This window comes from Pristis pectinata, chromosome 14, assembly GCF_009764475.1.
Source record: "Pristis pectinata isolate sPriPec2 chromosome 14, sPriPec2.1.pri, whole genome shotgun sequence".
NCBI lineage: Eukaryota > Metazoa > Chordata > Chondrichthyes > Rhinopristiformes > Pristidae > Pristis > Pristis pectinata.
In genome coordinates, this window is record NC_067418.1 from 36226282 (window position 1) to 36250891 (window position 24610).

A 24610-nucleotide genomic window follows, 5' to 3' on the forward strand; every position below is an offset into this window, starting at 1 on the left:
GTGTTATACTGATGCATGATTTTTTCTCTTTACAAAGTTAGATGCAGAGTAAAGCTCCCCTCTATACTACCCCATAAAGCACTTCCAAATCAAGTAGAGTTTGAATCAGTCGCAGTATAAAGTTTTCTTTACCTCCATCCCAATAACTGTCTGAGCCTTAATTCTTGGAAATACATTTCATCTGTTTCTCACAGCTATCACAATAGTGTCTCAGATTCAGATTCCTAAGTAATTTAGAGCCAGCCTCATATGGAGAGATAACTGGTAACCGTGTCGAGACTGCCCAAAGGTTTATAGTATCAGAGAAAATGAACCTTCATCCAGTGGCTAAGACTGTTTAAATACCTGGATCATAGATGTGAAAGATCCAAACATCCAAACAATCCAGATTCAGCTATATATTTTATACCCACACTAATTTTCTCTCTTCCCCTTCCCTCCTGAACATACAGATAATTTGCAGAAATATGGTTCTGTAGTTACTGGTCTGAAGTGGCTGTCATTAATAAGTGAACTTTGGCAGAGACCTCATGGCTCAAACTAATCCCATTCCCGAGGATCTACTCTTGCTGCATTAACTAGATAATGATCAATCTCAGAATTCAGACTTAGATAAACGATCAAACCTGGAAAGTTCCTTGTATACGTAGCTCATATGCACATCAGGACAATTTACTGACAGACCTGAAGAGCCTTATATACATTTTAACAAATATTAAAGATAAACTGTAAATATAAGCAGAATATTGTTTTAAATAGGAAGAAGCATTCTTGAAATAAATATCATTGTAGATAGGTCTTGAAGTATTAGTTATTGCACTTTAGTCTCCTGAGAGATTGCCAACAATGAGAAATGATGCACCCAATATCTTTCAAAATTAGCTCACAAATAAAACCATTCCACCAGGACCAGAAAGGCAAATAATTATCCAAAACGTTTCTATAGCTTCAATGGTGCATTTGTTAAATGCTCTGTTCATTGTGCTACTGCCACAGAGACGAGAATGTCACTCTTCTGTGTCAAATTTACTGAATCAGCTTGGCAGCAGCAGAAATTTTAAAATGACCCTGAGTTCGGTAGATGATATCATCTCAGGTTTCTTACCCCAGTATCGATCTAGGTCTCCTCCATTTAACTTTGTAGTATTTTAAGATGCACAGAGACAGGAATTTGGACAGGTTTTAGAATTAACAACCACAGAAACCATATTTCCTTGGAAAGCCTTCTCCCCCACTCTCTCCCAGAGCACCACCAACCTCAGTTCCATTGCACACACCGACAACTATGAACTTCATTATCCTTATATTTCCCCTCTTCTGACTTTGTCAGGTACATCTCCAACATCTCCAGGATTGTCACCTTGATTTGCACGAATTGACAGCCTTTTGAAGACCAGCGGCATCACAAACAGACCTTAGTCTTTCTGTCACCTGATTCCCCACAGACACACTTTACCTATCAGTAATAGTTACTGGACAGCAGTTAGCAATGGGAATTGTGGATAGTTTTTCCCTTCTTATTGCAGGGGCACTAAATTGGTTGGGCCTTTGTTAACACCCCAGAATAGTGTTCAAACCTGGGCCTTGTTCTTGTACATGTCTCAGCTAGACACCATCTTTGCCAAATGAGCCTCTATAAATTCCGCAGCTATCAGAGTAGCCTCACTTGTGCACTCTTCTCTCATCAAGGTATTTTCCATGTAAAGCAGGCTTAGACTTTAAATAGTCAACATCCTCACCAATAGTGGCAAAACTTCATTTGGGGCAAGAAAAGAGCCAGAACTGTTAAAGGATACACATGACTCGACACATTTCGATACAATGACTGCTTAAAGCACTTGTAAATAAAAGCTGAGTTTTGCCATCTTTTCAAGAAGAGTGCTCCTTCAAGAATTATTTTTGTATCAGTAGTTTAAAAAAATTGATATGAAACCACAGGTTTGTTAACCTCACAGGATGGAAAACAATCTAAATAATGACACTCTGACAAAAGAAAGACGTGGTAAGAATAATTGCAAACAGGAGGTGTCCTATGTTTTGGTCAGGGAATGCATTACAAGATGCAGGAACTGGCAGGTCTTAGGTTTGACCCTTAGACTGTGATGAACTAGCTGATCTCAGTCAGTGCAGTAAAACTAAATGGGCATCAGCTTGGTTTGAAAAAGGGAAAAATATTCTAATCTTCCTGCCCCTGGTCACTTTCTAGTCTGGAAGATGAAAACAAGTGATCAATGAAGACAGGATAGGGTTCAGCATTGATGCTTTTACAGTGGGATTGTTTGCTGAACCTCACTGTTTGGGCTCACACATGAAGAATGCCCTTTGCCCAAGATACTGGATGATGCTTGTTGGTCCCGAATCTGCATCCTTGCAGTAAGCTATGATGTCAGAAAGGTGACGTCAGAAAGAAAGAGGAGAAAATGGAGGAAAGAAAGTATACCCCCAACATAACAACAAATATGCTAAATGCAGAGACTGATAAAAGTACACTGTTCATTGATTAAAAGCAAAGATCTCTTCTGATTTAAACTGGGAACAGAGAGATCAAAATTATCTAGCATCAGGCAAGATCTCTATCAATATGCCTCTGTCTAGAGGGAAAGCATTCAATGTCTGTTTTTCTGACTTTTTTTAATATTCTTGTCTTTACCCTTTGTATCTCTGTGCAAGGTTTTATATATATCCAGCCAAGAAATGAACAACTTTTCATTATGTCACAAATCAACATCTAGTTACATTTTCAGTCTATTACATTGTCTGAAGTACATCACTAAACAGTAGTTTACAATCACTGCTAGCATTAAAAACAAGGAACAGCATAAAGATTTAGAGCATTTAATAATACACAAATACTGGCATAGCAATGCAGTCTAGTTTCTCTTCCTACTCATTTTTAGCACACTGAAAGCCCAAGACCCCTCTAAACCCGCTTTCTCCTCCCCTACAGATTTCCTGTTAGAGACCCTACTAGTCAGCATTAGAACTGGTGACGGCAGAAGCTTCCCTGCTGCCAGCACAGGAAAGAAGCTGTAACTTGAAAAGGGCTCAGACTTACCGTTTCCACATACCAGCAGGGATCCCCTCACTCATGCGTACCTAACTATCCAGTGCTATGGGTTGCTGCTGTGGTTCCATTACACAGAGAGGACAGAGATGCCAACTCCTGGCACTGAAATACTGGGGGACCTTACCCTGCTGTGCTGTTAGGGTTCTCTCTCTCTCTCTGCATTTCACTGCATTCTACAGCACAACGCATGAACAGGAACAGCTCAGCAGCCTAGACTCAGTATCACGTGACCACATGCAGCTAACTCACTCGCTCTCACTCTTGAATAAGTAAAACATGTGACCCTCCCTCTAGCATCATATGACAAATAGGCAGACAAGCAGCTCCAGCTGACAGAAAGCTAGGAAAGAAAACATCTGATTTAAAACTTCTTACTTTCAGTCAAGATCCCTGAGAGAGAGGCTTTCCTTTCCAAGTAAAACCGACACCATCTTCCGGCTGTCTGAAAAACTCTGGGAGGTGCCCAGCCAATGTCTCTAGAGCTTCAAACTTTACTAAACTCTCAGCCAGTCAAGATTTTCCAACTCATAAAATAGCTTATCTGCCGACTTTCGGCACCAGTTCAATTCAGCAGGATAGAGAAAAACAGAAATTGAAACTTTTTTATTTCACTTAAAAGACCAGGAGCAATTCATTCTAAGACTCACCCATTTTTACTATCTTTCTTGAAGGCATTAGCTCTCACTGGTCTGTGTAATTGCACAGGTATTCGTATGGCAATTACTCAAACCTCAGTGTTCAAGCTGTAGATGATGCTTGCATTTGCACATGCTCAGAGACTGAGCTCCAGCACATCATTGACTCATTCGCTAAGCAGAAAACAGGATGGGCCTTAAACTCAACATCTGCAAGGCAAATGTCCTCTACCAACCAGCCTCTACTACACTATATTGCACCCCAACAATAAAGGCAACAATAAAGGTTCATGGTGAGAATTGAAAAACATGGACCACTTCCCTCTCGATAAAAACAATGATGAAATTCACCATCACTTTCAATGCACCAGCAAAACCCATGGTTGAATTTTAAAAAAGGTATTTGACAACCAAGACCCCGGACCTTAAACAAAACTCATGATCTACCAGGCAACAATGATCACTACCCTCCTATGTACTTTTGAGACTTCAACTGCTTACAGCAAACACTTCAAGACGTTGGAAAGATACCATCAACTCTGGCTCCACAAAATCCTCCAAGTTCACTTGAAGGAAAAGCAAACCAACATCAGTCTCCCTCCCAGGTCAACATACCCAGCACTAAGGGCCTAGTTACACTTTGTTGGTTTCATCAGGCAGGTCACATTTCGTGCATGCTCAATACCAAATTCCCCAACATGCTCTACTACGAGCTCTGTCATTGGAACAGATTATCAAGCGGACAGGGGAAAAAAAATCCAAAGGTAATACTCAAAACCTCCTTGAAAAAATGCAACATCCCCACTGACTCTTGAAAACACTGGCCCATGATCGCTCAAAGTGAAGAAGCATTTGAAGTGGTATTCAGAAACTTGAGTCCAGAATCAGGAGAGCACAGAAGCCCTGCATCAGCAATAGAACCAGCATACCATTTCACAAACTATCCATCCACTGACTCCACAAGGCACCCCCGCTCCATCTGTGAGTCTGTTGCTCCCACACTGACCTCACCAGCTACCCAAAGACCTCAGAAACCACAGAACCAGAACAAAAGCAAGTCATCCTCAATCACAAGGATGCCCACTGAATTTGCCCATTCAACCTGTGGTTAGACTTTATAGAAAGTTTTAGCAAATTATTCAATGGAAGCTGAGTTTTATTTTCTCACAATATCCACTTACTTCCAGTGTGAATAACAATATGGAACAATGTACCTTGCCTGATTTTCCCTAATCTGGGTGCTCCAGACCAAGTGCAGCACCAATACTGTCACCCAAGATGACCCAGAAGGCTGGGAATCAAGTCTGCAATCTCTGGATTTATGTAAGATAATATACTCCAAGACATCAGGGTAGCCGGCAAAAATGAGTAGCCTGCCATGTTCCACCGCTTTCAATATTACAAATAGCAGCCTGTGGCTTAAAGTAAGTAGTGCAGCGCAACAAAATAAAAGCATTTGAAAAGGACAGCACACCTGCCAAATTCCAGTGCAAAACAGATTCGAAAAGGACCAGCGGTGCATAAAAGAAAATTCTCTTGTTGGCTATTGATCATCACTTGAGGATAGGTTGCCCACCAAGCAACAAATTTTATTCACCAGTATTTCACTTAGCTAGCTTGGCACATTATCTATATACAAAACTGTGAAGAAATTTATCTAATTTAATTCATTTATCCAGAATAAAAATACATTCATAATTACGACCTTCAATACCTTCCCATTATTTGTTACTTGAGGGAGTACAAAATTTTCAACTATATTATCCTACTGAGAAAACTAATTCCAAATCACAACCACTGTAGTGTGGATTACACTCAGAGATTCTTCAGCTCAAAAATCTCCTGTGACCAGCTTTTGCTTACATTCCATTACACAAGCGAATTAATTTAAGAGTACTTGCGAACTTGTATATTTCATAGTAAATGTCTTCTCAATCACATAATCAAAATGGCATCCAATAACCAATTTATTTGCATAAATCATGAATGTAATTTAATTAAATTGTCTTTAAGCGAGTAAATAATTTAATAAATTTAATGAATTTGCATAAGTTTGCACAAATTCTTATTATTATTACCATCGCGGAGGAGGTACAGGAGCCTGAAGACCCACACTCAATGATTCAGAAACAGCTTCTTCCCCTCTGCCATCAGATTTCTGAACAGTCCACAAACCTATGAACACTACTTCATTATTCCTTTTTTTTTTGCATTATTTATTTACTTCCGTAATTTATAGTAATTTTATATCTTTGCACTGTACTGCTGCCGCAAAACAACAAATTTCATACAAGTCAGTGATAATAAATCTGATTCTGATAATCTGACTATAAATTGAGATTTCACCGATGTTTTGTTGTAAAGTACAGGCTGATAATTACACTTCTTTTATACCCTGATTATGACGGTACACAACACTCCTCCATATTTTATACACAGACAGCCTGGAAAAACTGCCATCCCTGTAGCTTGCATACCTCCAACTTTATTTCTAAGAATGCAATTTGGTTGAATTGTACACAGCTCAGCCTCTGACCCTCTCAGTTCCATAAACTAGTATTAAAAGGGATGAATAGAAACAAAAAGATTAATATAATCTGGGGCTTTGATAGCAACATATACTTAAATTCAATAAATTCATACATTTCATCTGAAATAAGCTGAGTTTCTCTTAAGAGTGCAGCTTAGTGAATTCTCCATGCATAGTATTCAAGTTCATACGGTGTAACCATGGAACCAAATTATAACAAAGAAAAAGCCTCTGAAAAGGTGCAAAAAAATTGCTAGAGCTGTAGGGAGAGAGTCAGTTAACAAACAAATCTGGACAACCTGAAATGACAGCAGCAGTAAACCATTTGTGATTGTCAAATATCCAATCAATACTAAAGTCAGTTCAAGGCCAATTGCAAAATGTTAAGTCTCACCCATTTGACTCACTGTGTTTAACAAAATTCCAAGGTCACCGAAAAACTTGCCTTTAAGGGGACTGCAACATTAGTGTTAAAGAAGGGAATTCATAGCCTTCCCAAATACCTACACTTGAGTGAAAGGTTACTTCAGAATATTGACATGGACCTGAAAACAATACCAGTCCAGCAGCATCTGTACAAAAGGAAGCTGGCAGACTCCATGTATTTAAAGGAAGGAGTCTATGAGTAAAAGCTCAGGACACTTCTGTCTGCAATGCATGTTTGCTTGTAAGCATGAAAATATGGGAAAGTTGCAGTTACTGAGCATTAATCCCATGAGTGATTAGGAAAGCTAAACTGAGGATAATAGGATTTATTATTTAAAGTTGGATTCCTTGTTATTTAATTTAAATAGGACCCCACACAATACTGCTCTTAAACGACAGCACAGGCTTGTCTTCTGTATTCGGTCTGAGACTTAATATTCATATAGCACAGAAAAAAAGGCCATTCGGCCCATTGTGTACATGCCAAACATCAAGTACTAATTTATGTTAATTCCATTTTCTATCAGAAGACTTTTTCATTTATCCATGGGATATTGGTACAGCAAGGTCACCAATTATACAAATCATTTTTCACGCTTTCAAAATGTCAGTGTTTTATGGCTAATGCAGTAGTTTTTATAAACATCCAATTTTATCAGTGAAACAAGTACAATGCATCAAGGCAAGACCTCTGATCAAAATATTAGCACCAACAAGATTGAATCATTGACCAAGCCAGAGACTGCAAGGATATCCACATCACTCACACCATGAGAGGTATCAATAACTGCTGGACAAACCACCAATTAACCCAGTATGTCATCACCATTCAACACAGCCCCTAAATGGTGACAGTAACGGAAACCTTCCAGCACCCTGCAAAGAAAGTTTTATTCAGTTGGCACTTCAACAACTCTCAACCAACAAAAGCCATAGATCCTGATCTGTCCTGACATACGCCATAATCAGCACCTGTAAACCATGAATTACTTTCTATATCTCAGGAGCCACCTCTCAACGTAGCAGATATTGCTAATGCAATTCACCACAATTTCAGTCAACTGAAGAAAAGTGTGTTCAAGTTCAGTATCAAGCTGATGCTCTACTCAGCAACAATAATCCCTGTACTCCTGTATGCTTGGGAGACACACACAACCTACAGTAGGCATCTCAAAGCACAGGATAAGTTCTACCATTACTGCCTCCATAAAATCTGCTAAATTCATGGGCAGGATGGATGAATCAATGTCAGCATCCTCTTGCAGGCCAATATCAAAAACTATGTTCAACTATTTCCAATAGTTGAGCCACAATGTCCATGTATCTATGAGCTTCTACACTGGTAAGAGAATAAAAGAGCAGAGTAAATTTCTCATCAGAATTTTCTATATATTCTTGGACAATCTCTAAGTATCATTGAAAAAAAAACAAAATCATCTCTGAATCATTGGAAATTGGACCATGACCACTCAAAATGAAGGAGCATCCAGTGAGCATCTTGAGGTTGTATGAGAGGAAACTATAGAGGACATGTGTAAAGATTGCAAGGACATACACAACATTGTATATTGTAGTGTGTACCATGGTCCAGATCCCCATATTGTGAGCTATAAGTCTGAAGCCAAACCACCTTGACTGAGAGTTGTTTGCTGGCAGTTTCATGGCATACCTACCAATTCCTCCATTCCAAAAGTACAGCTGCTCACCAGCTTGGCTACAAGGTGAACATTATGTTGAATAAATGACCAGGAAAATTTATGCATAAGACAGCCACTAAAGGGATGCACAAGATGACTATAGTGTTGCTCTTAATTAGATATAAAAATATAAAATTCTCATAAGCTTGAATCTAGATTTCATAATTTTTGCAGAAGGGAACTATGACAGATAAGATAGGAACTGTGTCACCATTAGGATTTGGTTTCTCTTATTTATTAGCACTCATGGTTGATTGGCCTCAGTCAGAGATCAGCATTTGTTCCTCATTGAAAATGGTACGGAGCTACCTTCCTGAGCCACTGTAGTGCTTGAGATGAGATAAGTCTAACAATATTGTTATAAGGGCAGTTCCAACATGGTAAATAAGTTTTGCACAAAGAAACAGAAGTGAGGATGTTATGTGTCTTGCAGTCCATCCCAAGACATTCTAAGCATATCAGGAACAAGTGGGTAGCCAGGGAAAAAACGACTCCCCTCAGGGACCAAAGGAGAAGTCTAGGTGTGGAACCAGGCAATGTGGGCAAAGTCCTAAATGAATTCATCTCATTTGCATTCACCAAGGAGAAGGACATGGAAGATAGTGAGCTCAAGGGGAGGTATGAAGATAATTTGGAGCAGATCGATATGAAGGAGGAGGAGGTGTTAGAGGTCATGGGACATATAAGGGTTAATAAATCCCCATGGCCAGATGAGATCTATCCCATGTTGCTATGAGAAACGAGGAAGGAGAGAAGTAGGGAGATTGGAGATGGAGATGGATAGCCTGATGGAGATTTTTGCATCTCTGTTAGCCACAGGTAGGGTGCCAAAAGACTAGATAAAACCTAATGTTGTTTCTTTTTTTTTTAAAGGAGGGCAGCAGGAATAAGCCAAGCAGTTACAAGCTAGTAAGCTTTATATCAGTGGTAGGATAATTACTGGAGAGAACCTTAAGGGATATATACAGTAGGAAAGGCAGGGCCTGATCAGGGATAGTCAGGATGGTTTTGTGCAGAGTAAATCCTGGCTCACTAATCTGATTGAGTTTTTTGAGCAGATAATTAAGAAGATTGATGAAGGCAGGGTAGCAGGTGTTGTCTATAAGGTATTTGACAAGGTTCAGTATGGTAGGCTGTTCCAGAAGGTTAAGGCACATGGGATAGGTGAGCTGGCTAATTCGATCCAAAACTGGCTTGGTGATAGGAGGTAGAGGTTAGCGCTTGAAGGATGCTTTTCTGATTGGAAATCTATGTCCAGCAGTGTACTGCAGGGATCATTGCTGGGACCCTTCTTGTTAGTGATATATATTAATGATTGGTATGTGAATGCAAGAGGTATGTTTAGTGAGTTTGCAAATGACACAAAAGTTGATGGTGTTGTGGATAGTGAAGAAGGTTGTCTAAGGCTACAGCAGATGGAAAGTTGCGCACTGGCAGATGGAATTTAATCCTAAGAAGTGCAAAGTGGTGCATTTTGGGCTGTCAAATAGGGGTAGGACATATATAGTAAACGTCAGGCACTAAGGAGTGTCGATGAACAGTGGGACCTTGGGGTTCAAGTCCATAGGTATTGATATTGGTTTATTATTGTCACTTGTACTGAGGTACAGTGAAAACTTGTCTTGCGTACCAATCATACAGGTCAATTCATTACACAGTGCAGTTACATTGAGTTAGCACAGAGTGGACTGAGGTAGTACAGGTAATAACAATAACAGTACAGAGTAAAGTGTCACAGCTACAGAGGAAAATGCAGTGCAGGTAATAAGGTGCAAGGTTACAACAAGGTAGATTGTGAGGTCAGAGTCCATTTCATCATATAAGGGAACCATTCAATAGTCTTATCACAGTGGGACAGAAGCTGTCCTTGAGCCTGGTAGTATGTGCCCTCAGGCTCCTGTATCTTCTGCCTGAGGGGAGAGAATGACCTGGGTTGGTGGGGTTTGGATTATGCTGGCTGCTTCACCAAGGCAGTGAGGGGTAAAGACAGAGTCTATGGAGGAGAGGCTAGTTTCCATGATATGCTGGGCTGTGTCCACAACTCTCTGCAGTTTCTTGTGGTCCTGGGCAGAGCAGTTACCACACCAAGCTGTGATGCATCCAGATAGGATGATTTCTATGGTGCATCGATAAAAGTTGGTGAGTGTCAAAGGGAACATGCCAAATTTCTTTAGCCTCCTGAGGAAGTAGAGGTGCTGGTGAGCTTTCTTGGCTGTGGCATCTACGTGATTTGACCAGGACAGGCTATTGGTGATATTCACTCCCAGGAACTTGAAGCTCTCAACCCTCTCGACCTCAGCACCATTGATGTAGACAGGTGCATGTACACCGCCCCCTTTCCTGAAGTCGATGACCAGCTCTTTTGTTTTGTTGACATTGAGGAAAGGTTGTTGTCATGACACCATGACACTAAGCTCTCCTCCCTGTACCCTGCCTCATCGTTGAGATACAGCCTACTACGGTGGTATCATCTGCAAACGTGTAGATGGAGTTAGAACAGAACCTGGCCACACAGTCATGAGTATATAGGGAGTAGAGAGGGGGGCTGAGGACGCAGCCTTGTGGGGCACCAGTGCTGAGAATAATCGTGCTGGAGGTATTGCTGCCTATCCTCACGGATTGCAGTCTATTGGTCAGAAAGTCAAGGATCCAGTTACAGAGTGAGTTCCAGGTCTTGGGAGGTTGGTGACGAGTTTGCTTGGAATTATAGTATTGAAAGCTGAGCTGTAGTCAATAAACAATAGTCTAACGTAGGTGTCTTTACTGTCCAGATGCTCCTGACCTGAGTGTAGGGCCAGGGAGATGGTGTCCGCTGCAGACCTGTCTCGGAGATAGGCGAATTGCAGTGGGTTGACATTTTCTGGAAGGCTGGAGTTGATGCGTGCCATGACCAGCCTCTCAAAGCACTTCATGATGGTGGATGTCAGAGCCACTGGTCAGTTGTCATTAAGGCATGTTCCCTTGCTTTCCTTTGGTACCGGTCCCTAAAAGTGGCCACAACTCTACTAGAAAACTGGATTACCTGAAGGAAATCTGTGCAGCTGCAATGAGGATAAGCAAACTCCACACCAACAGTACTGTAGGTCAGCACTGAATTGATTCACTGGAGCAGTGAGGTAGTAGCTCTACTCATTGCGCCATTGTACTATCCCTGAGACAGATCAGATTTTGAATTTATACCTGAGCAGACTACTAATCTGGATTTTAAGTGATGGCCTTCAATGGTTCATGCAAACTTCCAGTTTAATTTGAGCCCAAAGTGCAACATGAATGCATAGGCAGAAGCATAGGATATAAAATGTTGAGACATTGTTGCATCTTTACAAAACACTGGTTAGATTGCACTTGGCATATTGTCCACAGTTCAGATCACCACATATAGGAAGGATTCAGAATCAGGTTTATTATTACTGACATTCAACATGAAATGTACTGCAGCAGCAGTACAGTACAAGACATAAAAATTACTATAAATTACAAAACAAAATAGTGCAAAGGAGGAATAGCAAGGTAGTGTTCCTGGACCATTCAAAAATCTGATGGCAGAGGGGAAGAAGCTGTTCCTGAAACGTTGCGTGTGTGTCTTCAGGCTCCTGTACTCTCCCCGATGGTAGTAATAAGGCATGTCCCCGAGGGTCCTTAATGATGGATGTGCCTTCTTGAGGCACCGGCTCTTGAAGATGCCCTCAATGGAGGGGAGGGTTGTGCCCGTGATGGAGCTGGCCAAATCTACAACCCTCTGCAGCCTCTTTCAACCCTGCACATTGGAGGCTCTATACCAGGTGGTAATGCAACCAGTCAGAATGCTCTCCACCATACATCTGTAGAAATTTGCAAGAGTCTTTGGTGACATACCAAATCTCCTCAAACTCCTAATGAAGTAGAGTGGTTGGCATGCCTTCTTCATGATTGCATCAATGTGTTGGGCCCAGAATAGATCCCCTGAAATACTGACACCCAGGAACTTAAGGCTGCTCACCCTTTCCGCCACTGACCTCTCAATGAGAACTGGTGCGTGTTCTCCCGACTTCCCCTTCCTGAAATCCACAATCAATTCCTTGGTCTTGCTGACATTGAATGGAAGGTTGTTGTTGCGACACCACTCAACCAGCTGATCTGTCTCACTCCTGGATGCCTCCTCATTGTCATCTGAGATTCTGCCAACAACAAGTGTCATCGGCGAACTTATAGATGGTGTTTGAGCTGCACCTAACCACAGAGTCATGAGTGTAGAGAGATAGAGCAATGGGCTAAGCACACATCCTTGAGGTGCACTTGTGTTGATTGTCAGCAAGGAGATGTTATTACCAATCCGCACTGACTGATCTCCCGATAAGAAAGTCAAGGATCCAGTTGCAGAGGGAGGTACAGAGGCCCAGGTTTTGAAGCTTGTTGATTAGTACTGAGGGGATGATGATGATGTTGAACGCCAAGCTATAATCGATAAACAGCAGCCTGACGTATGTATTACTATTGTCTAGCTGCTCCAAAGCAGACTGAAGAGCCAGTGAGATTGCATCTTCTGTAGACCTGTGGTGGTATTAGACAAATTGCAGCAGGTCCAGGTCCTTGCTCAGGCAGGAGTTATTTCTAGCCATGACCAACCTCTCAACAGTAACCTTTTGTGGGTTGTTGGCTCCCAGATGGAAAACAATACAGTTTACAAGCATTGAATACTAGACTGCAATGAAAGCTCTGAGTTGTTCATGGGTTAGCCTATGGAGTAGACTACTTCATGCTGAGTGAGGTCGAGCATTGTTCAGTGTGTTCCAGGCTGTAGAATACAGGCAAATGGAGAATATCCTCAAGAATCTTTGAAGAACATCATATACAACTACAGTAGTTAAGTGTTGGCTGTAGTTTAACTTTTGGTCAATGATGACTTCCTAGCATGTTTTGTTGGGATAAAAGCGGAAATGGTAATATTGTTGAGTGTCAAAGGGAAATGGGATGAATTCAAAAGGCAAACAGTCATTACTAGATACTAACATGGAAAGATGGAGCCTGCTAGTTAGGATTCAAAGTCCACTTGGTGGAAAGAGATCACTGCATTCAGGCACAAACTGTCTCTTCACTGCTTATGCTTGGAATTAGTGGAGCAAGTCTTTGTGAATAACAAAGCTAAAAGATGCACACTGGCAGAATATACAGGGCGGTCCTCTTTTCATTGTTAACTACCACCATTCTCTTCTATTTTTTGGATCCTCATACTCTTCTTCCTCTGTTGCTGTTCACAGGCAAAGGCTGTGCCCTCATAATGGCTTGATTATGTAACATGCAGCAGACATTAACAATGACCCTCACTGGAGAGTAATGGTTACACGCTCCATTAAATTCAACCATCCCCTGATTGGAATTATGTTCCCTACCACAACCTGAAGCCTAAACTGAAATAATGAGCCACCAACCACTTAATCATCCCTCACCATAACCAATATATGGCAAGCAAAGTTCACTACTAAAAAATGAGCATGTCATGCTCACTGGATCATAATACATTTCTATTGCCAAGCTATGCTCGTGTCTGGTTACCCAACCCTAATCAATTGAACTTCAACTATGTGTCAGGTTTTGGTCAGGACTGATGTATTCAAGTTCAGATTGGGTCAGCTCAGTACTTAATAAATACATTTCAACAATAGTAGGTCTTTTTTTCTGCTTTTCTGCAAAAGCCTTCCAAAATTACTTCCTTCTTGGTTAGAACTAACTCACATAAGCTATGGCCCATTTCCAATACCTTCATTTATGGCTAAATTGGGTGCGAAAAATCAAGTCCTCTGGCTCGGAATGGGTTTACAATCTTACATGGATTCATACAGCAAGGAATCTGTCATTTCATTTCACCATCAAGCATACATTTACACTAATCCGACACTACTGTTATTTTATTCTCCCCACATTTCCATCCCCCACATTCTACCACTCACGTGCACATGAGGGGCAATTTGCAGTGGCCAATTTACCCACAAGCACGGCTTTGGGATGTGGGAGAAAATTGGAGCACCCAAAGTAAACTTGTGCAGTCACAGGAAGGATAAGACAGCACCAGACGTCAGGATTGAAATGATTCACTGGAGCTATGAGGCAGTAACTCTACTAGCTGCACCACTGTGATAGCCTTAAGATCAGATACCTGTCCACTGATCTGCAATTTAATGGAGCAATGGCCTTATAATCCATGCAGACTATGACAATCATTTTTGGAGCCAATAGTGCGACATGAATGCAGTTACTCATTTATCCTTCAGGAACCCTGCGAAGATGGCAAACCATGTGCCCACAACACCTGATGGTCTCTGTTTACTCTTCCCCTGAATAGAGAACATCCAGGACATCCTGTAAGTGGCAATGAGATGCAAACTGCAAAAAGTCACATTCATTAGCTGCTGCTGTTTGGTATAATCTGGAGCCTTGGAATTCCAGGATCAGAGATTTTCATTTATATTAGACCAGACGCAGAAATATGTGATAGGCCTCCCAGCCTCTGTCGCTATTTCCACTCTTTCCTCCTCCATCTTCTTATCACCCGTCCTCACCAAGAGCTGGCTGTCGCTTTCCAGCTCTTGCTCCACCCCATCCCATTTCCTCTTTATATCGACTGTCTTCCCTCTATCATTCAGTCCAGATGAAGGCTCTCGACCCAAAATATCAACTGGAACTCTCCCTTTCCCTCCACAGATGATATCTCACTGCTGTCTTGTGGAATAATCTGAGCTCAGCACCAACTGGATCTACAATAAATCTATAGGTAATTGAAGATCCTCTTAGCGGAGGTACTGGGACAGTTCCTGCAGTTAAGATTTCTATTTCTTTGTGAAGTTCATATTGGATGCTAGTTATATATTAATGATTCAAAGTCAAATGAGAGTCATCAACTGGCATTGATTGGAACCACCCCCCCCAATGTTATACATCCTCTGTGAATAAATACATTGTGCAGTAGTTAAGCAGTCAATTGAAGATCACATTGTGCATTATGGGCACAATCATGTTATGATCAATTTTACACACACACAGTCATTGGCACAACTCAGAAAACATGTACTAAGGCATTTAACTTCTAGACCCTTGACTTTTTTGTTCATCACCAAATTTAAGGGGCATTATAATAATCTGGTACTTACATTGCAAGGTAAACTGAATTATAGGACATGATATTCCACTAGCATTACAGCACAAAATTAGTTCACATTTCCTGCAATAATTTTGTGGGGAAGAACAAGAAGTAAACAGCTCAAAATTTGCCAGGGAAGAGAAACCAAAGAGGAGGAAATTGGTAGGTCCAATCATTCTCCAGATGTGGGAAGTCCAATACTCAGAGTCACAATTTAGAGATCATAACTCACCATGTCCATTCTAAGAACTGTAACCTACTCTGTGCAGTTATTGTGCCAGTAAAGCTGGATATTGTCTGTTGTGGGTAAAAGAAAATGCAAAAGAAATAAGTATTGTCTCAGTTTTCATACTGGGTATGCAACACTCCATTGAACCCACATGATATAAAGCTTTATTAGAGAACTTTCACTCTTACTGTGAATGCTGGACTAAAAGTTGTTCTGGATGGATGAACTAACAGCAGGTAAATGGTACAAATTTGAAATAAGAACCAGTAATGCTGGAAATACTTGTGGATAAAGCAGTATTCATAACCTAAAACACTGGGGCAGATCTTGAGCCCTGACAACAACTCACCCAGGTGTCCGTGGTGTCCAGTATTGCCTTCAGCCTAAGTTGGTGGTGGCATCTTCTGTCCAGCTCCCAGCTACTGTTGTTCCTATGCTGTCCCAATGGACCCCTCATCGAATCCAATTGAACAATGTGACTATCCACAGGCCTCCCAAATCTCAGCCTGGGAAATTTGCTCATGATGTAATTCCTAGTCAAATGAATGGCAGATATGACTTTCTGGGAGAAAGAAAAGTAGCTATACTTTTATTATTCATTTGTTAGTTTCAATGATTTTAATTGATTTTTAGTGTGTGGATAAATTTCTTTTTTTTTTAAAAAGTGTAATTTTTTTTAACATGTCCCATGTGTTTCTAAATGTTTGTTATCATCAGTTGTCAAAGTAGTTCGATGAGTCCACTAGATGCCTATGCTGAGAGAGTCCTTATACAGCACTTGGCAATCCCAAAGCGTTATGGGATGAGCTCCAAGCGGAAGATAGCACCGCTGGGCCCATGCTGGAACAAACAGCTCTGCTCCAAGACTTGGTTTCTCTTTCCACAGATGCCGCCCGACCTGCTAAGTATTTCCAGCATTTTCTGTTTTTATATCAGATAAATGATTTCCTTATCCATATCTATCTCAAACCAGGAAAATCTTATCAAGAAATCTCAAATTTGTCCTCAGCTGGCAAATATACAATTTTTCCATTGAGCTTGGTAATCGGTAGCAGGATGAAGAGGAAGTTGTCGTCCTAGAAGTATTCCCAGTGAGTTTAGCTAACTCAGAACAGATCAGGAACATAACTGGAACAACTTGATCTGCACAGTTCAATATCATGTCCTTCTAACCACTTGAACATTAAGAGAACAGAACCAGAAGTAAAAGGCAAAGAAACAGAGAACTCAAATACTGATAATTTAAGTTATCTTGCTTTACAGCATTTAGAATGCAGTATTTATCAAACTACATTTCTCTTTTAAAGTTGATCTTTCACAACCTTATTTGTTTAAAGCAATTTTCCACTTCACAGTAATGATCAGAACACAAAGGACTCTGCACAAGCTTATTTGCAAGGGAAAAGATAAGGATATCTGGAAAGAACTTGCCGTCCATAGTATATGATATTTCTAGAGGCTGCAGGCCAAGGTTTGGTGAATTATGACAAGTTAATGTGACCCAGTCATTTGAATTAGAACAAATGAGCTATGGTCAAAATCAAGATACCACGGAGGCTGAAAATCTGAAATATAAATATACAATGTTAGAAATACTGCACAGGACACCCAGATCTCCCACACCTCTGCACCCCTAAGCCCAGTGCCTGATCCATACAATTTTCCTTGATGGATGTCTCAGTCTATAATATTTATCCCATCAGCATATTTGATCCTCAGGAAGACCTTGGGGCCCAATTCTTCCTCCCGTATTCCCCAAGCTCCAAGCCCAGGGCAGAAGCTCTACTCCCGCTTCCCCACCTTTCCCAAACCACAGCACAAGGTTCTGACACCCACTCCCCCATCATCCTTAGTGCAACACCCTCTCTCAAACAATGGATAGACACCAATCTGGCCTCGGTTTCTGGCCATCGCAATCTTTGAACAAGGCCTTTGTTTTCAAAACTAGGCAGTTGTAAATGTTACTGAAAAATATGCCACTGAAGTTTGCAATGAGGGGTCTAACTATCAAAACAGCTCCTGGCATTGCACTTAAACACTCAACAATCTCACCCTAAAGAGTGAAATAGAATTTGAAATCTTCATAGCCAATGTAAGTCATTAGCTCTGACAGCAAGCAGTAACGGAACGAAAGTCAAATTAAATTCTAATTAATTTCACTTCCCCTGAAAAATATAACAAATCCTGCAAGCTGTCCCAATTTGGTGACTAAATTATTCTGATATTACTCTTCTTTCCAAATGCAATACTAGCCTCAATTTCTGATCCCAGCGCTGGATCCTTGATCCACACTTTGATTCCATCCTATCTGTGCTCCCAGTGGGAAAGGCCAATAATTCATCAGTAGTGTTGATTGGTTGCTGTCACACCACCTTGGAGCTAGGGTATAAAAAAGCAAATCTGTTGCTATCCTCAAAAGAATGGAAATCATCTTGCCTAATTGGCCTAAAATGACATATGTGAATCAATTTGGAATAAAATGGGATCCGTTAAACCCATAAATGGACCATCTGGATTCAATACACCTATTGTTTATTGACACTTTAACACAACACTTATGATGTAATCATTTCCCTGGCCTATTCTGCCTTGCTCTGCTTCTTTGGGACCCTCAATAAAATTTATCCCAACCAAGCTTTTGATTATTTCTTCCTGTATCTCCTTACATAGAATCGTCTTAAAATTTGTTGGAGAATGCTTCTGTGAAACTTCTTGGGATACTTTGCAGGATTTCAAGTGTTAAATAAATGTTGGTTAATTATGCAATAGTACCAAAACTCTTTCTGTTAGTATATAATTATCACAAATGGACACTTCTTATATTTCCTTGTGTGATTCAGTTTCAAAATTTGCTTGACAATGCTACTGTGAAATGTGACAAATACATTCACAAACACTGAAGGATCAGACTGCATTTTCGGCTTCATTACCCCTAAGCAGCAACATGAGGTCCATATAATTTTGCCAAACCAAATCATGTCTTCAGTAAATCACATATCACATTCTCTAAAGCCTAACATTTAAGCTGTATCACATACCTAACTTCCTTTTGTACGATACACAGTATAAAATATAAAACTAAGTTATTAAAAAAATTATACACCAGAAACCAGCAGTCCATCACGTCTATTCAGCTATCTTACTTTCCAGCTCTTGATCCGTAACTATTGTAGAGTATAGCATATCAAAATCTTCAAAAGTACTTCTTAAATACAATAATCCATCACTGTTGTGTAGAACAACTTGGTTACGTTCATTACAAAACTTTGGAATCTCACTGAAGTTAGGACTACTGGCTAATACCTTATATCAAATTCAAAACCTACCAGAAGCACAGCAGAAGTGGAATAGGGTAACCGTGTGGTGGTATAGAGATAGAGACGGAGCAGGTTGAGTGCAGAAGAACAGAATCAAGTTAAAATCAGAAGACCGAAGTTATAGCTTGAGTGTTTGGATGCTGGCTTTACTCAGGGTGTGCTCAGGAGACACTCCACCTCCTCCCAATAATCAGAAAGTACATTAAGGGAAGGTCCATATGTGATTAGAAGTTTAACATGCCTTTCCAAATGTGATCAAATTTAAATTCCTGCAATATGCCCTTGACTTTACTGCTGATGAAATTTAACTAAAGATCTTAAGATTTTATCTCAGCATCATGAGACACATCTAAATATTAAATATATTAACAAAATATGTGTAAAATATAAGTTTAACTTAAATTTTGGAAAATGAAAAGTTCCATGCAAACCCTTGTTACACGACTTGCTGATCTGATACTTCGCAACACTTTATGCCATGGCACTGATCAAACTTTGTTCCCTACAATCTGCCCCAAGTGACAACTAATTTTTCTCGTTCTCTAACCCCCACACCTCCTATGCTTCTTCCGCAATCACTTCCACCTATCAATACAGATCTGCTCTTCACTGGGAAGCACTGTGCAAATTGCCAGACATGCTGTGCATTATGGGAAGAGCTGAGTACACCTGCTGAGAGATTCTGGCTGATGTGAAAGGCAGAGGAAGTACAAATCACTATCCAACATTTGTGTGATGACCAAGTCCAAGCTGATTCTTTGGAAGGCAGATGCAGATGCAGCTACATTTGCCTAATGAGCATATTTATGAGACTTCCCCAGAATGTGACTGCCCTTTGATCCAGGCTCCATCTCCTTATCTTCTTCCTCCACATAACATGGCAAAGCCGTGTGAAGATAGAAAGACTTGGAAGCTTCTTGGTAAGTTGATAAGTTTAGAGTGAATACAAACACAAACTACTCAAACTCTTGCAAACTCAGCTACTGACTTTTGCTGATGCAAGGTCACACTGCAAGACACTCCCACGATTGACTGGTCACGCACAGACTGTAAAAAGAAACTAGCTTTGTTTAGTTATTGCCCTATAATAATTAACTCTGTGCTTCAATAGCTTGGTAATGATGCACACAGTGCAAGGAAAGGAGGGAAGGAGAGAAGGAATGATGCATGTCTGAGGGATATCCCCTTTTCTAGGGAATTTGGTGGTGATAGGGTTTGGGGTTGGAGAACAGAAATAAAAGGAACTAATTTTCAAATCAACCAAATTTTGTGAGAATTACAGGGCTTCAGATATTTCTAAAGGGAAGTCTGGGTCCTTGCAGGCAGAATCCCTGCTGCTCCAGGAAGTGCACACAAGCACCCAATATTGACTACACCATATGGCTAATTGTAGTCTGCATCTTGTAATGCAAAAGTTCTCAGGTTAGCACAATGGAAGAAAATGTTTCCAGTCCAGATCCCCTGGGTCCCAATTCTGCATACTGTTGGGATTTGTGCATACCAAATTCAAAATGGCATTGGGATGCAAATTAGATCAATGAATAATTTAAATTATTCTGAGACCCTACCCACCTGCAATTGGCAGGCCTGATGCTTCTAAAAACCTGAAAGTTAAAATGGCAGAATCAGAAACAGAGTGGGAATGTGAAGTGTGCCATCTGTACAGGAACTTAATTTCATCCCCATCATAACACCCAACTGTTTTTGCTATACAGGCAGAGTTAAAATCAAACATTCCAAATCTGTGTTAAGGCAACTATTTCAGTTGAGGCCATTACAATAAAATCTGGGAGGTCACTGAATTCAACAGAGACATTCCTGTATCTTATGAAAATTAACTCAGGCTCCAGGTACTTCAGAGCAAAGTCTCGATCACTGGAGGTACAAATATTGGAACCATATACCACTCCAACCCCCACCTCATTTCTTAGGAGCCAAACACACACAAATTCAATGTCAGGGCTGTGAGGGCACACCAAAACATGGCTTCCCATATGAAAAGTTCTCAGGATCAGCTATTTGCTTAGCTTCCCAGGTATAAGTTAGTCTCAGAGACCTTATAGGCAATCATTCATCATGCCTAATCTTAATTAACAATCAATGATTTTTATTGAAAACAACCATCTCTAGACACAATGCAAGATCACAATCTCTGGACTCTGTTCCTCCATTGTGAATAGCTTAACAAAACTCAGATGAGAACAATAGTGTGACAAGAAGGAAACAAAAAAAAACTTTACTTTTCAGTTGACATATTAAAGGTTTGTTCTGTGTCTCCCAGGATTATTCAGATATGTAATTAGAAGCTTTTACGAGTTTCAGCCTTCTCCAATTTTAAACCAATGGTGGACATCTATCAAATGCACAAAGCTGTAACAATCAACGCAGCTGTGAGCCATATGTTTGAAGAGTCATAAAACATTAAACTGTTAAACAGGAAAACTGTATGTATCATATCAGCTGCAGGGTATAGCAGGGTGACTTTAGTATATTCTTTTCTTTATCTCGTTCCCTTTCCAGCTCTCCTACTCTCATTCCTTATATTTCTCTTCACAATATGCCTGTATAGGAAATTTCTATTTTTTTTGTACTGCCATATTTTGAAAGTAAAAGATTGATTTTAAAAAAATGGTAGTATAACTTCCTATTCTATTACTTACAGTCTATGTGCGATGTGAAGACATATACATATGGTATTGCGGTTTGAAATTCAGCTCCATTGAAGTCAAAGGAATTGAATTTTAGAAGCTATAAATATTACATGTTGAGAAGGTATAACCAAGGACAAATTTCTATCTCATAAGGAGGAAAGAAAATGGAAGCAATAGAAGAGCTTTCATCCTGTCAAGCTTGCCACATGTTTAATTAGATCATGGCTGGTAGATGATGATACATATCAGTTAGTAGCAATCAGTTATCCTAGCTCCCTATAAACAACAATAAAAGATTATTTTCAGATACTGCTTTCAATAGCCAGCAAGATGCAAGAAGTATTACCGCAATTTTATGATTTGTACTCATGGCATGTCAGTCATCATGCTAGTGTTCCAATCTGCTGTAAGTAACTGCAAAGGATGCTCTTACTTGTCCCAATTATTCTGAATGACCAATCAAGTGGATCACTATCCAAGGACGTTGGCACAGAGCAAATTTGCTTCCTAAATAAGTTTTGTGCCTTATTCGAAAGTATATACATCAGCCTGTCTGGACTATATAATCATCTAAAGCGTGCACAAATAGCTAAAAGAAACTAAAGGGTTAGCAGCGAAAAGCAGGAGCAGCGGGTGTTAGAAAAGTCTCTTGCAGGTGAGGAGATGTTAGTTCTACTACTGACAGGCTTAGCACTGAATAAAAGGAAGTTGGTTTCCAGCAGAGCAGCCATTTTAGAGTGGCCATTTTGAGAGGAACCACTTTGAGGTGGAATTGCTGGTGCTGTGTTAAAGTGCAAGCTTTGGTGAACACTGGGCTTTGGTGAGTAGGGCGAGCAGCAACAAGGTAAGGTCTTTCCTTTTTTTTAAGTCTGCTACTTTACTAAAGGTGCAGTAAAGGTAGTCAATGGAGTGGTATGCTCTTTCTGTGAGATGTGAGAAATCAGGGAGAGTCAAGTGTCCCTGATGACTATGTCTACAAGGTGTGTTCAACTGCAGCTCCTCTCAGACCACATGGATCAGTTGGAGCAGCAGTTAGAGTTACTGAGGAGCATACAGGAGGCAAAGAGTGTTATAGATAGGAGTTTCAGGGAGGTGGTCACACTAATGGTTCAGTCAGATAGGAGGGGCAGGCAGGTAGGAGTCTAAGTGGCTGTTCCCCTCTCGAACAAGTATACCCTTTTGGATACTGTTGGGGAGAGGGGATAGCCTCTCAGGGGGAAATGACAACAGCAGCCAGATCAGTGGTACCACGATTGTACAGCAGGGTAGGACAAATGCTAGGCAAGCAATAGGAATCGGGGACTCTTCAGTCAGCGGCGCAGAGAGGCGTTTCTGTGGCTGCCAGCAAGACTGCAGGATGGTGTGTTTCCTCCCTGGCCCAGGATCAAGGATGTTTCTGAGTAGTCACAGGACAGTCTGAAAAGGGAACGGGAGCAGCCAGAGGTCGTCATGCATATTGGTATTAACAACATAGGCAGGAAGAGAGATGAGGTCCTGCGAAGTGTGTTAAGGGAGTTGGGTGGAAAAGTCGAAAGAAATACCTCGAGGGTTATAATCTCAGAATTACTCACTATGCCACATGCTAGTTAGGCAAGAAATATGAAGATAGTACTATTAAATGTGTGGCTAAGGAGCTGGTGCAGGAGGGAGGGCTTCAGGTATATGGATCATTGGTCTCTCTTCCAGGGCAGATGGGACCTGTACAAGGATGGGTTGCACCCAAACTGGAGGGACACCAATATCCTCCTAGGAAGGTTTGCTAGGGCTGTTCAGAAGGGTTTAAACTGGTGTAGCAGGGGGAATGGGAACCAGAGCAGTAGGTCAGCAAGTGGAGGGATTGAGGGGAAGGTAGAGGTTAGGTCAAGTAAGGCTGAAAGGAAGGACAGGTAAATGGACACAGTGGGGCTGATGGGCTGAAGTGTATTTAATGCAATGGGTATTACAGGTAAGCCAGATGTTGCCTGGATTAGAGTGTATTAGATATAAAGAGAGGTTGGACAAACTTGGATTATTTTCTTTGGAGCGTCGGAGGCTGAGGGACAGCCTGATAGAAGTATATAAAATTATGCAAGGTATAGATAGGGTTGATGTCTTTTTTTCCCAGGGTAGTATTGTCAATAACTAGAGGGGAGAGCTTTAAGGTGAGAGAGGGAAAGTTTAAAGGAGATTGAAGGCAAGTTTGTTTTTTACACGAAGAGTAGTACGTGCATGGAATTTTCTGCCAGGGGAAGTGGTGGAGGCAGATTCGATAGCAACATTTAACAGGCATTTAGACAGGAACATGAACAGACAGGAAATGGAGCAATATAGACCATGTGCAGACAGACAGCATTAGTTTCAATTGGCATCATGGTCAGCAGAGACACTGGATGAAAGGCCTGTTCCTGTGCTGTACTGTTCTATGTTTAACCTGATATGTAGTGATCAATAAGGAAGAAACAATAAATTGTCCATCATGGACAAAAATACTTTATTTTTGTTATGCCATCTCATGTCTAGCAATATGTCTAGAGAAAGCAAGGAGCACTGATACTCCACTTACCCCATTTTTGGGGCCTGCTGACCTCTGCATGACCATTCCAGTGTTGACACCCCCTGCTGGTCAATCAAGATATGGTTTGGCCATACTGGTGGACTCCTATTAAACCCAATGAACTGGAGAGTACCCACAAGACTGTGAAGCTAGGACTTCAGAAAAACAGGGAAGATTTTAGAATTCCATTATTGGTCTTGTTTGTTCAATTTGTTACTTTTATTGTGACAAAGAATCCTGCCTTCAAGGTTCCGGACCTCAGTAGTCAAAAATTGCTTCGTTTTACAAGTTGTTTTAACCATTTTGTGTTGTGAAATAGCACTGAAAATGTAACAGAATATTAGTGAAAGAGATTAGCACAAGAACAAAGCAGTGTTGTAAATTTGCAGATTAGCTGGTCAAGTGACCAGC

At 40.7% G+C, this 24610-nt stretch overlaps 1 protein-coding gene across 6 annotated transcripts in view; it reads right to left on the minus strand.

The window, feature by feature from the left end:
• The window catches only part of LOC127577691 (guanine nucleotide exchange factor for Rab-3A-like), a 130300-nt gene that overhangs the window by 64800 nt on the left and 40890 nt on the right, over positions 1-24610 (minus strand). For 3 of the 6 annotated variants that reach the window (XM_052029133.1, XM_052029127.1, XM_052029128.1), the window contains exon 1: positions 3056-3260. The exons of 1 other annotated variant lie outside the window; for it this stretch is intronic. In XM_052029133.1, the coding sequence (XP_051885093.1) occupies positions 3056-3090 (35 nt within the window). In that variant the 5' untranslated portion in view covers positions 3091-3260. Of the gene's footprint in view, positions 1-3055; positions 3280-3442; positions 3483-24610 lie in introns of those variants that run through there. 2 more of the 6 variants (XM_052029131.1, XM_052029132.1) reach the window with 2 other exon arrangements.